Source organism: Macaca nemestrina, chromosome 5 (genome assembly GCF_043159975.1).
Source record: "Macaca nemestrina isolate mMacNem1 chromosome 5, mMacNem.hap1, whole genome shotgun sequence".
Lineage (NCBI taxonomy): Eukaryota > Metazoa > Chordata > Mammalia > Primates > Cercopithecidae > Macaca > Macaca nemestrina.
Genome location: NC_092129.1, coordinates 156,308,481 through 156,321,617, shown reverse-complemented (window position 1 = coordinate 156,321,617; position 13,137 = coordinate 156,308,481). Strand labels below are relative to the sequence as shown.

The following is a 13,137-nucleotide window of genomic DNA, read 5'->3' as shown; positions in this document are numbered from 1 at the left end:
TCCATTCTTGCTCCTTAATTAATCAGCCAGGCCATTTTTTACCTCCCATTATATTCTTTCTTGGGTCACTTCTTTCTTCACACAAAAAATAGATGGCCTAGTTCACTTCCCAGAGTTCTTCCCATTGGGAAGATTTCTCACCAATGTCTTTAGGACCACTCATGAGTGGTGTTGTAGTGTAAAAGCAATCCATTTTCAGCTCCTGTGAACACATTGGGCTGACCCCTCTATGAGCTATGTATGAGCTTTCTTCTCTACTGCAAGCTAGTTATTAGCCACCCCCAATTTCTGCCACAGACAGACATAGAAATGAACTGAAGGAGAGGTCCCAATGCAAAAAAGATGAACATATAAGACCAGGCTACCTGCTCCTGAAGCTTACTTAGACTGCCAGCCTTGCTTGTGCCCTGTCCAGGATATACCATTTCCATCTAATATTGCATTGCTAACGGCCCACCCAACCTTATGATTTAATGAATCTGGACAGAACCCAGCTCATGATGGGCAGTTCTTGCCTCATAGTTACTTGACGTCATGCGGTCAGACTCTAACTCTACAATGCCTACTAGCATGTCATAAACTGGTTTTACAAACGTTTATAGTTCTCTATTTCAGATAACTTTAAGAACTCTAGGGGTCTACACTGCAATTCTACTATTTGAGTTTAACCTGTGGCTTCACATGATGCCTAGAGTTGTGGAATACTATAATTATGTTGCAGTCTGGAATTTCTGAAGAGCCTTTTCCTGTTCTAGGGCCCACTCAGAGATGGCAACCTTCCCTATTGGTAAATACGTTGGAGGAGTATCCAAAATGCATTTACTTTGTGAGGCTGCAACTCACAAAGTCTTATGGGGAGCTTAGGAGCTAAGCTGGCCTTTCAGAGTTTTCCCAATAGAAGCAAAGAAGATGAGTCTTTGTAAACTGTGGAGGAGGTAAAACCTTGGCCAAGGCATTTCCCTATGGCCAAACAAATTTCTAGGGATGATTCATCAGTCATCAGTATCTTAGGACCTTGGGGATGAGTGCCTTGGCCCTGAAGACGTTATCTGGGTGGAGCACCATAGTATCTATGAGACTAGGTCTGTAGATCAAGAGGAGCTGCATCCAAACGCAATGCTGGTCATAGGATCCTGGACTTTGAGGCTGATGCCATGATTGGACAGACTTTTGGGGATCATGGAAAGAAGTAAGCATATTTCTTATACGAAAAGATTGTTAACTATGATAGATTGATTATAAAAATATTTCTAATTCTATAGCCCTCTCTCTTTGTAAGTATAAATACACTTACAAATACATATTGTAATTTATGTAATTTAGTGTATTTATGCCACTTACAATGTAACTTTGTAGCATCCCCCATCAAGAAGTAAAGTCTATTCCCTGAGCCCTTGAATCTGAGTTGTTTTGTGACTTCTTTGGTCCACAGAATATGCCAGAGGCTTTGCATGGTTCCAACTCCCTTTCATGCTTCTCCAATTTTATCTTGAGAACATGCTCAGGATAGCAAGGTGAAAAATGACATACACTGAGTAGAGCTATTTTAGCCCAATTTTCTCAACTGAGGCTTCAGCCAAGGCTAGCAAAATTATTGTGCCAAACTGTATTGTCCACAGATACATACATGAGACTTGAGGAACTGAACCACTCAGCTAAACCAGGGACTTCTAAGCAAAAATAATTATTTTTGGATGTCCCAGGGATTTTGTGGTTATTTCTTCCATAGTATTATATTGAAAATAGATAGCAGATATAATTTATGACCCCTTTTGTAGGGCCACCATAATTTAAATACCAAATGTGATAATGACATTGCAAGAAAGGAAAACTAGGGACCAATCTCTTGTGAGCCTAGATATGAAAATCCTAAACAATTGTTAATCAATTTTATCTAGTGTTATACAAGAAGTATAGCATATTGCACTGGTGGTGTTTATCACAGGATAGAGTGGTGTAACATCTGAAAATCATTTCATACTATTTATCAATTAAAAAATTTTTGGCAAATCTCTATAGATTTGGACAAAGCATTTGATAAAATTAAATGCCTATTTATTTTTTTAAATCTTAGCAAACTAGGAATATAGTGAAAATTCCCTTAAGCTCATGAAGAATACTTACAAGAAATCTGCAGCAGATATCATACACAATTATAAAGTATTGAATGAGACACAGAGGCCCACTATCATCACTTCTTTTTGGCATTATACTGATGGTCCTAGTTTGTGTAATAAGACAAGAAAAATAAATAAAATACACTAGAAATGGAAAGAAGTATAATTATCATTTTTTCCCAATGACATGATTGTATGGGTTCAAATGCAAAAGAGTCTACATAGAAACTATTAGACTAATTAAATGAGTTCATGAAGGTCACTGGAAAACAGATCAATGCACAAAAATCGATTGTATCTATACATATCAGCAACAGACAAATAATAAAATGAAATAGGGAGATAATTTGATCAAGATTTTGTGACAATAAAAATGACAGATTTTACTACTGGAGGTATTTTTAAAAGGAAGCCTCAAAAGAACACTTTCATCTTTGTACCCAAATAACTTCTTTTTGATAATTGCAGCATCAGATTAAGGGAATCACTCTTTTGACTGTCCTTTCTTGAAGGAAACCTTATTGTTGTCTTCAGTTACTTCAGATATTTCTCATATCATGTGATCTTACTATTCACTGCTTTAAAATCATTATTCTTATGAATTTCAGTATGGAGCATTTTATAATTATAGTAGAATTTCAGCCTCTTCCCACACCACCCTCATTTCCTCTTAACGTGAGCCAACGTCTTCAGTCTTTTCTGCTGTTATAGAATTTCTTTTACAGAAAATACAACTGGCTCACCTGCCTTATTGATATAGAATTTGATTCTAATTTTCAGCAAATTTGCAAGACAGAGCATTTTATATAAAACATGATGTTCTCCCTCATTACTTTTCCTTTCCGCAGTGCATTCATCATTTATGTACATGAAAGAACATATTTCCACTCAATAATTTTTGCAAAATATTCAGTGCAAAGAATAGTATAAAGTATATTTCAACCAAATACAGGCATCAGAATGAGATAAATATTGCTAAGGATTTATTCAGCTCTCCCACTAAAGCATTCACACATTCCTATGCTTTCACAAACTAGAATACTATTTCTAAGGCCAATAAGATCTGTAAGGTTCTCAATCTCACACCTTTCCAAATTTTCCTATGCATTTGTATCTAGCTTCCATTCTTGAATCCTTGCTTTTTGGAGGCCTAGCTAGACCCTGCCCTGAACTCTACATATACCCAATATACAGGCATAAGGTACCAAAATTACATTTATGAAAATGCCTAAATTCTTCCAGAATCATGCCACTCTAATTTTGGGGGCAGTAACTAAAATTGGTTGAGTCATAATATCAGTTCATGGAAACCTATCTAATCCAAGAATGCTCCAAGTTTTATCTGAGCTTCTACATACTAAACATAATGATGTTGCTGACCTTCCCATCATAAAAGGGAAAATATAAACTAAGAATGAGGTTTGGGTTGAGAACATGTTATGTTCTCAGGTACCATTAAATCAAGCACAAATACCCATGCACATTTGTGGCAGTAGCCCAAGACCCTCTCTTGTTTTGCTCTGATACACTGTTTTTCAAATTCTATATTCACCTAGTCTCTCAGATATTTAATACTTGGCATTTCCTAAAGTACTATTAAAGGTTTATCTTTCTCAATGCTCAGTTCCCCCTTACATACAAAGTTCTTCCTGAGAGCTAAGCCTGAGTGATCCAACCCCCAAGGCTAGTCACTAAAATATTACTGTAGCCAAGCCTAATTCATTCCGATATAAGGAGAGGTAATTGATTAGATGGTCATAAATTAATATACAAAATTATAATTATATTGTTTCAAGAGATCTTTCACTACTAATCAAGTAAGTAGTCCTCTGGGAAATTAGGGTAAATGGGGAGTGTTGAGTTTGGCAAGAATCATCCTTAAGCATTAGTCAAAGAGGAGAAATTAAACTTGAACAAAAATGTAGATTCATAGTAGATCTAGGTTTCCTAACAAATTATGTTAATTTAGGAAGTTTGTTTAACCTCTCTAAGCCTCCATTTCCACATTAAAAAAAATAAAGTGTAGCAATTGTAAGGATAGAAATGTAAGGATACAAATGTAAGACATTGTAAGGATAGTAAACATTGATATTAGTAGTAGTAGTAGTATTAAACTGCAGATTCTCCCCTGTTTCCAGTCCCTTGATAACTGAGCATTATTTCTTAATTTTTCACTTTAAGGACTACTGAAATTTTTTAGTTTATTTACCTTGGTTCATTCTGCAAACTAAAGATTTGTCTTTATTTTCTTATTTGTTTAACCCTCTGTTTTTTGGTGTTTTTTTTTTTTCTTTAAATACTATTCCCTTTACTTAAATTATCTATTATAAGCATTTATGGGAAAAAAGAAAATTCAACATTATAAACATTTTCCCCTGATTAATCCCGCCCTCATGCTCACTCTTACTTTCACTGATAAGCACTGTTACTAGTTTGGGAAGGTTTTAAATGGTATGCATTATTTTTTGTGGATTACATCTTACTCTTTTTCCCTGGTTTACTTGATGCCCCTTCCTTCTCCCTTCACAGTTGTCAGCCTCTGCCCTCTTCAGATTGCCCACATGAAGGAGCTAATAAGTATTCTTTATTATTCTTCACTCTCGTGTAATTCCATGCAGGTGCACAATACATAAAGTTATTGTTTATGTAATTAAGATCATGTTATTTATTCCTTTTTACATCTTCATTTTCTCACTCAGCAACATCACAGGCAAATACTTCTGGATTAGGTTAATTACTTAGTCAATTTCCTATTGAGAAACTAATTTTTTCTCTACTTTGGCCACCACAAACATTGCTACAATAAAAATCATTATTTCTATGATTTGTGTACTGGTAAATTTACTCCATAGGATAGATTTCCATGAATGGCATTGCTATGTTGATGAGTAGAATATTTTTTTCAAGATTAACTGCCCTATTTATTTCTAAAATGTCAGTGACACTTTGAATTTCTAACCATAATTTATGAGAGCCTTTTCCCTTCAGCAACATTAGAAATAGGAGTTACTGCTAGTTACATTGTTTTTTCAGTCTGATAAGTGACTCATCATTACTACTTTAATATATTTGTCTGAATATTTGGGAATTTAAAATCATATATAGATTTTCTATTCTGAGTTCACAGTATATATATGGTCATATCATTTAGCATTTTTTCAGTTGTGTTATTTGTATTTTTCTTGGGCTTTATAAAAACTCTACTTATAGATACCAACCTTTTTCATAACCATATGAGAAAATATATTTTCTCATATCTACTCATCCTTAAAAGCTGATGAAACTACATATTAGAATGTATAAAAACAAATCCCGTATAGAAAAAACTATAGAAAAATATAAATCTTTTTTTAATCTTGGAAAAATATCTAGGAAATTACATTGAACTGAAGAAGAGTTTTTTAACTAAGGCTAGAAATTCAAAATCTATGAAAGAAAAGAAACCTATTTGGATACATAATGAAGAAATCTACTTTATGTAAATCAAGGTAAAAATATTTCTACATCAAATTAACTGGAAGCCTATTTTATTGCATAATAATTGACCTCAGGATTTCAGAGTAAATGGACAATTTTCTGTGGCTTGACAGAACTTGCTTAGTAAAAAGGAAACGAACACTCAGTTTGGTGGCACAAAATCCAGACTTTATTTGGTAAAGTATTTTAGTCCCTACTGTCATTCCCTTTTGTCTCAGAAACAATTGAGGAGACAATCCCCAGAGAAAGGGCATTAGGGAGAAAATCTAAACTAAAATGAAGTATCACATCACAGAGATCTCCTCCTTCTCTCTTCTCATCAGGTATCATGGTCAATTACCATAAACCACATGAGGATTGTTATCTTCCCCTGTAAGCCAGAGCACACCCAACATTCGAAAATAAAGTTTCCTATCCCTCTCATTTATTTTGTAAACCCGGTGAGGAGAATTCTGGAAAGACGAATAAATACCTTCTTACTTGGTAATATAATATCAGAAAAACATGTAGGATTATCTGTAATGCTTTGTACCTACTCTTATATTTTCTAAATTAATCCTGAATGGAGATCTTGTAATTTGCCACTTACAGAGTGAAACAAGGGAAAAGTGAACAAACTTCACTATATCAGTTTTACAATTAATAGCTTATGAAGAGGTTATTGAATCTGCATGCTTCCATTTCATCCTATTTGAATTTAAAGCTTCTTGGACACACAATCATCCTATCACTAATGCTTAAAATAGAGGTAGGTAGAACACATTTCAGAAATTTATTATATAAAACTTGCTAAAATTTGGGTGTTTTGAGCACTTATGGACTGTTTATGATTATCTCACTTAGAAAAATTTGACTAAGGCTCCAGTTTCTTAATTCCATTTATTTGTTTTATACTACTATTTGCAATGTTTTGTTAACTCTACTGGAAATTAAAACTTTAGAGCAGAGCAGTCTTGGATTCAAGCCTTCTGTCTGCTATGTACTAGCCTGCGAAAATAATCTCTCTGAACCCCTAGATTCAGATTTCCACCTGAATAATTAACCTTTTGTGAAACAGACAAAAAATATTGGCAAACTTTTCATCTATTCTAAGCCAAATTGCACTGTTGTGTGAAAAAATTACTCCTAGTATTTATCCTTATACTCCAGCAGGAACATGGGGGTTCACTGTAGTATTTTTAAAGCTTTTTATACATTCTCAGAGGTATGATAATTATAGAAAACTTAGAAGCAAACAATTTTTATATCGAGTGGAAAACAGAAAACTCTGGTGTTACAATAGATTAAACTGCTTCCCAAAGTCATTGAGTAACTTGCCCAGTTGTGAAGTGACTTAGTAGCAGCATCTAAACTACAGCTGTTGTCATATTTCTTATCTCAATGCTCATTCCATAGTAAACAGCTTAAAATAAAATTTTCAGGACTTTGCTGAACCTCATTATTCTGAATCCTCTGTCAGCCATGTACTGAAAGACTTCAGTATGTAGCTGATGGATGCAATCCCAACTAATATACAAGCAAATGGGTGGTGATTGTATTTATTCGGGCAATAAAATTGAAATATCCTGAGTTATATGTAGATAAAAGTTCTAAAAGTCCAAATAAACCTTTTCAGCTCTTGCTTTTTACAATACTCACTTTTGTTTTTGCTTTTTTTTTTTTTTTTTTTTTTTTTGAGACAAGGTCTCTGTTGCCCATGCTGGAGTGCAGTGATGCAATCATATCTCATTGCAGCCTTAACTTCCTGGGCTCAAACAATCCTCCCACATCAGCCTCTTGAGTAGCTGAAACTATAGGCACATGCTACTACACCCAGCTGATTTTGTATTTTTGGTAGAGACAGGGTTTTAACATGTTGCCCAGGATGAACTCCTGGACTCAAGCAATCTGCCCTAGCTTCCCGCTGGGATTACAGGCAGGAGCCACTACACCTGGCCCAATACTCACTTTTTCTTACCTGCAGTTGTAACACAGTTGCTATGCTATCTGATCCCTTTTGTCTCGCATTATTAAAATATGTTCCTATCTTGACCAAAGGAAAGCTTGTTAACTCAAAATGAGAATGATATCTTCCGAAGATGCTGTAAACAGAATTCTATTCAGGACCAGAGGAATAGATTGTGTAGCCTTTTGAGGTGTCAGCCATGACTGGGCACCACCATCAGCACAGGTGTAATCCGTGAAATAACTGGTTATGTTATCTGCAAGGATTTCCGAGATACAAGTTTCCTACTTGTTTCCACTGTTAACAAGTCCTTCCAATCCAATGATAGTGATAAGAATAACAATTCAAATTACTTGAAACTTCTGTGTGCAAGATAATATTTCAACTTTTTTTTTTTTTTTTTTTTTTTGAGATGGAGTCTCACTCTGTTGCCCAGGCTGGAATGCAGTGGCACGATCTCAGCTCACTGCAACCTCCATCTCCCAGGTTCAAGTAATTCTCGTGCCTCTGCCTCCCGAGTAGCTGGGATTACGGGCATGTGCCACCATACCCAGTTAATTTTTGTATTTTCAGTAGTGACGGGGTTTCACCATGTTGGCCAGGCTGGTCTTGAATTCCTGACCTCAGGTGATCCACCCACTTCAGCCTCCCAAAGTGCTGGGATTACAGGCATGAGCCACCACGCCCAGCCAATTTTTCAACTTTTTAACAAAAGTTCTCTTTTTTAGAGTGGATATGTATTGAGGTTACTAGATATTTGAAAGATGGGGAAATTTTGCCCCAAAAATGAGCAGAGCAGAATATAAGAATGAGTTGCACTACAGTCTCTCCAGTACTTTTCTTCTCCTGCAGGAGAAATTTGGGGCAAAATTTCCCTTACTGCTGTGGATCATGGACATTACCTATAACAGAAGTGCATTTAATACTTTTGTAATTGCTGAACCTCAGTGAGAAAGGGTGAGAAGTTAATTGAATTCCTCCCTTCTAGAATTGTCATTAGTCAGGGCTTCTTGGAGAGTTTGTTTTTGGCTGAATTCTAGGCAGAGAAATGCCAGATACAGGGCTGGTCAGGGAAAGCCACTGGCACAAGTAAGGAGAAAGCATATGCAGTGTCCTCAGTGATGAGGTATCTCTTGAACAATAATTTGAAAATTATTTTAGTCTCCAATATTACAGCTAGAGAGACTTATAACTTATCACCCAAACATGAACCCTTTTGAAGATTGAGCGGTTCTATTAGTAATTGTGTCAGAACAGCAGGAGTAAACTCGCAGTCCTGGGCAAACTGAGATATGCAGTCAGTCACCCTAATTATATAGACTGAGGGTATTTTCCAACACTTGTTAACTCAAGGAAATTGTGAACTTGTGAAATCTCTTTCTATGGATTCCACTTGTTCTGCTTTTCAGAATTCCTATAATGAGTGGCAACCCTTTTCAATTTTTTTTGTCAATAAGATGCCGAATGCCCAATGCCCCTGCAGTCCAGTCTTTAGAAAATGTCCATGTAGATTAATGTAGATTCTTTTTTAAAAATCTGTTAAGAGATAAAAGTCTAAATTCATATAAGATTGTTTCAGTTATAAAGTCTAAAGCAATGCTTGTCTTTATAGTAAAACATACAGTATGAATGTGTCCTCACTTAAAGTAATTATGTAATATATAATAATTTTTATTAATAATAAAAGGCATTATAATATTTATTAAAAATTAGAAAGAGCAAAGATAAAGTCAAATATCAAAATCTGATTTTTCTCCCTCTTTCTATTTCCATTCCCCAGAAGTAACAACTTTTAACACGTCTGTATCCTTCCAGGTAATTTTATGCATATATGAATATGAACAATATATTATATTCCCTATGTAAACACAGGGACGCATGCTAAATACATGTTCAGGAACTTGTTTTTTTCCTTGAGGATTTGAGTATTTTTGTACATTTATAGCTATATCTGAATTTATATCTATACCACATTCCTAATTTTATTGACAGCTGCATAGCATTGGGACTCATTTGAGAGGCTATAAAAGCTTTCCCTCCCATTCTATACTAAGAACTGTAGAATAAGTGAGCAAAATTAAAATACATATTGAATAATAATTTAAAATTTGTGATCTTATCCTTAAACTTACACTTTTACACTAACAAAATAATAATAAAACAATAGAGGGTGGCGTTAGCAAGATAGATGACTTGGAAATTTTTAACGGGTAGCTTTGACTTATATTAGTACTTAGCAAATTTAGGACTCTGAACAGCCTCTGCCTTGAATGTCTCAGAGTTCCTGTATCATATGATACTTTCATTCACATTGCTGTGTGCCATTATGCCAGGCAATTTACATTAAAGATCACATTTATACTTCACATCAGATAGTTACTATTATCTCTGTTGTTAAAGTTGATGGTATTGGAGCTGTGGAGAGAATAAGAAGATAAATTTTAACTCACAGAGTCATTTTTTATTGGCAACCCTGGGACATTTAGAGTTCTGAAAATTATACATAATTTTTCTCTGAGCATCAGAAGATGACTACAGTTCCTTTTGTCTACACTTTGTACCACTATCCCAGGAAGGCACTATTATACTCATTTTATAGATGAGAAGCTTGAAGCTCACAAAGAGTAAGAAGTAATCCCAGGAGGATGTAACTAATGACTTATTTAGTAGGGACATGGACCCAGATTATCTGCCTCCAAATTCCATGCTAATGTCTTTTTATTCTGATTTGATAAAGTCCTAGAAGGCAAAAGATGTTTCCTTGAGATGTGTCTAATAGCTTGCTAAAGCCTATATGTATAGTTTTTGAGGTGGTCTAAATAATTTTAATTGTTTCACGTTGTATGTTCCCACTGATAAGTGGGAACTAAGCTATGAGGAATGACACAACGGACTTTGGGGACTTGGGGGAAAGGGCGGGAGGGAGCTGAAGGATAAAAGACTACACACTGGGTACGGTATACACTGCTCAGGTGATGGGTGCACCAAAATCTTAGAAATAACCACTAGAGAACTTATTCATGTAACCAAACACCTCCTGTTCCCCAAAAACCTACTGAAATTTAAAAAAGTAAGAAACTAACAAATTCTTTGTTTCAGATGACAAGACAGTTTCCTTAGCATTGAGAAATTAGAGTGAAAAAAAATGTGTTAGGGATTATGACTGAATCTAAAAATAGCTATCTATGTGGAAAGTATTAGAAAGATTAACCAAACGACAAAAAATCAAAGAACAAATTTTGTGATAGTTGTTTAAATCAGGAATCTACTTTTTACATTTTAGCTTTCACTTTTGCAGTGGTGATACAGATATAAAAAGATTAAATTTTAGAAACACTTTGGTAATTATGAGCATTTTCAGCTCTATATTTTTCATGTTATAAAACAAGCAATATCAATTCTGTAAATATCTTCAAACAGGTAGTAAAATGACTATAAGTAACTGAAATAGTCAACAAATGGGTGTTAATTGACTTCCTGAATTTTTCTGTTTCAGGAAACCAAGAGTTGAAACATTGATCATGAATTGGGTAAATAAGAGCATCATACAGGAGTTTATTCTGCTGGATTTCTCAGATCCACCTTGGCTGGAATTTCTACTCTTTGTGGTCTTCTTGATTTCTTTCGTCATGACCATCTTTGGCAATCTGACCATTATTCTAGTGTCATGCCTGGACTCCAAACTCCATACCCCTATGTATTTTTTTCTTATCAATCTGTCACTCCTGGATCTTTGCTACACCACATGTACAGTCCCACAAATGCTAGTAAATTTATGCATCATCAGAAAAGTAATCAGTTATGGCGGCTGTGTAGCTCAGCTTTTCATATTTCTGGCCTTGGGGGCTACTGAATGTCTTCTCCTGGCTGTCAGGTCCCTTGATAGGTTTGTAGCTATTTTTCAGCCTCTCCATTATTCAGTTATCATGCACTAGAGACTCTGTCTCCAGTTGGCAGCTGCATCCTGGATTACTGGTTTTGGTAACTCAGTGTGGTTGTCTACCCTGATTCTCCAGCTGCCACTCTGTGACCCTTATGTGATAGATCACTTTCTCTGTGAAGTCCCTGCACTGCTCAAGTTATTCTGTGTTGAGACAACAGCAAATGAGGCTGAACTATTCCTTGTTAGTGTGCTCTTCCATCTAATACCCCTAACACTCATCCTTATATCATACGCTTTTATTGTGCGAGCAGTGTTGAGGATACAGTCTGTTGAAGGTCGACAAAAAGCATTTGGGACATGTGGTTCCCATCTAATTGTGGTGTCACTTTTTTATGGTACAGCTATCTCCGTGTACGTGCAACCACCTTCACCCCGCTCCAAGGACCGAGGAAAGATGGTTTCTCTCTTCTATGGAATCATTGCACCCATGCTGAATCCCCTTATATATACACTTAGGAACAAAGAGGTAAAGGAAGCCTTTAAAAGGTTGGTTGCAAGAGTCTTCTAATCAAGAAATAAGAAACATGCAAATGATAAGCTTTGCTAAAGACAAAATGTTTACTTAGCTTACTAATTTCTCTGCAAGTTGTCCTACTTTTGTCATTACTGTAGAGAACAATTGTAATCTCCCTCAAATAAAATTTCCTTGACGAAGAACTATATTTGCTTCTGTTGCCGAAATGTTTTCATTGAACAAGCCCCCAGAATTGACCTTCCAATTCACCAAAAATTGTAATCACAACATCTTCAAGGTTTGTCAAACATCCCATCAATGCTTGTACAATTCAGTGTAACTTAGACCCTTAGAAAAGCCAGAATTTCTTTCTCCAATATCACACACACACACACACACACACACACAAAAGCACACACACACTAAAGGAGGCTCACTGAAACTCTCAAACCCCACCACTTCAAATTTGGATCTGGGTTAACAATTCTAATTTTAAAATTTCCACTCCCACATCAGCATAATAAGGAAATCTATAATAATTTTTATTCTAAAATTATAACCAGATTTTCCATTTTCTTACCATATTTCTGTAGTCATGTTTTTTCTACTAAATGAAAGCATTCTTTTTATTTCCTTTGCAAATCAAACCCTAGATATTTATTAGGTCCAGCTAATTTTCTTTTACATGAATTTTTTTTCCTAATTCTCCCAACTATCATATTATCTACCATTCTTTTAAACCCTAAAGCACTTACAGCTTAGATTCCAAAATAGCACATTATGTAATGATTTCCAAAGATTTATTGTTTAGTACTTTTGTCTTGCATAATAGTAGTCTAATTATATTTTATTCTTGAGTGTACAAAAACTACAGCATACATTTTACCACATCACCTTTAGAAGTCATCGTAGTGCTGAGGAAATAGCATGCATTTACATTATTAGTTGATTCTTTTGGTTATTGAGTGATTCATTTACATTATAATAATTTAACAACCTTGCTACCCTTCTTTATCCATTGTTTTCTTCTACTAATGCATTATACATGTAGAAAATACAGTAGCTTAAAATATATTTATCATGTTTCTTAACAAAACCTACAGCACTTTTGCCATAATAAAATGTTAACAGAGAAATAAATCTGGTTTGCCAAGTTCTGACTTCAGTTTTCTCTCCTAATGGGAATAATTATCATAAAAAG

At 35.1% G+C, this 13,137-nt stretch overlaps 1 protein-coding gene across 1 annotated transcript in view; it reads left to right on the top strand.

Annotated features, from left to right (window-relative positions):
* The window catches only part of LOC105491633 (olfactory receptor 2B6), a 68,470-nt gene extending 56,343 nt beyond the window's left edge, over positions 1-12,127 (top strand). Inside the window, 1 exon segment of the mRNA XM_071097436.1 lies at positions 11,036-12,127. Within this exon segment, the coding sequence (XP_070953537.1) occupies positions 11,061-11,990 (930 nt within the window). The 5' untranslated portion in view covers positions 11,036-11,060 and the 3' untranslated portion in view covers positions 11,991-12,127.
* The last annotated feature ends 1,010 nt before the right edge of the window (positions 12,128-13,137 follow it).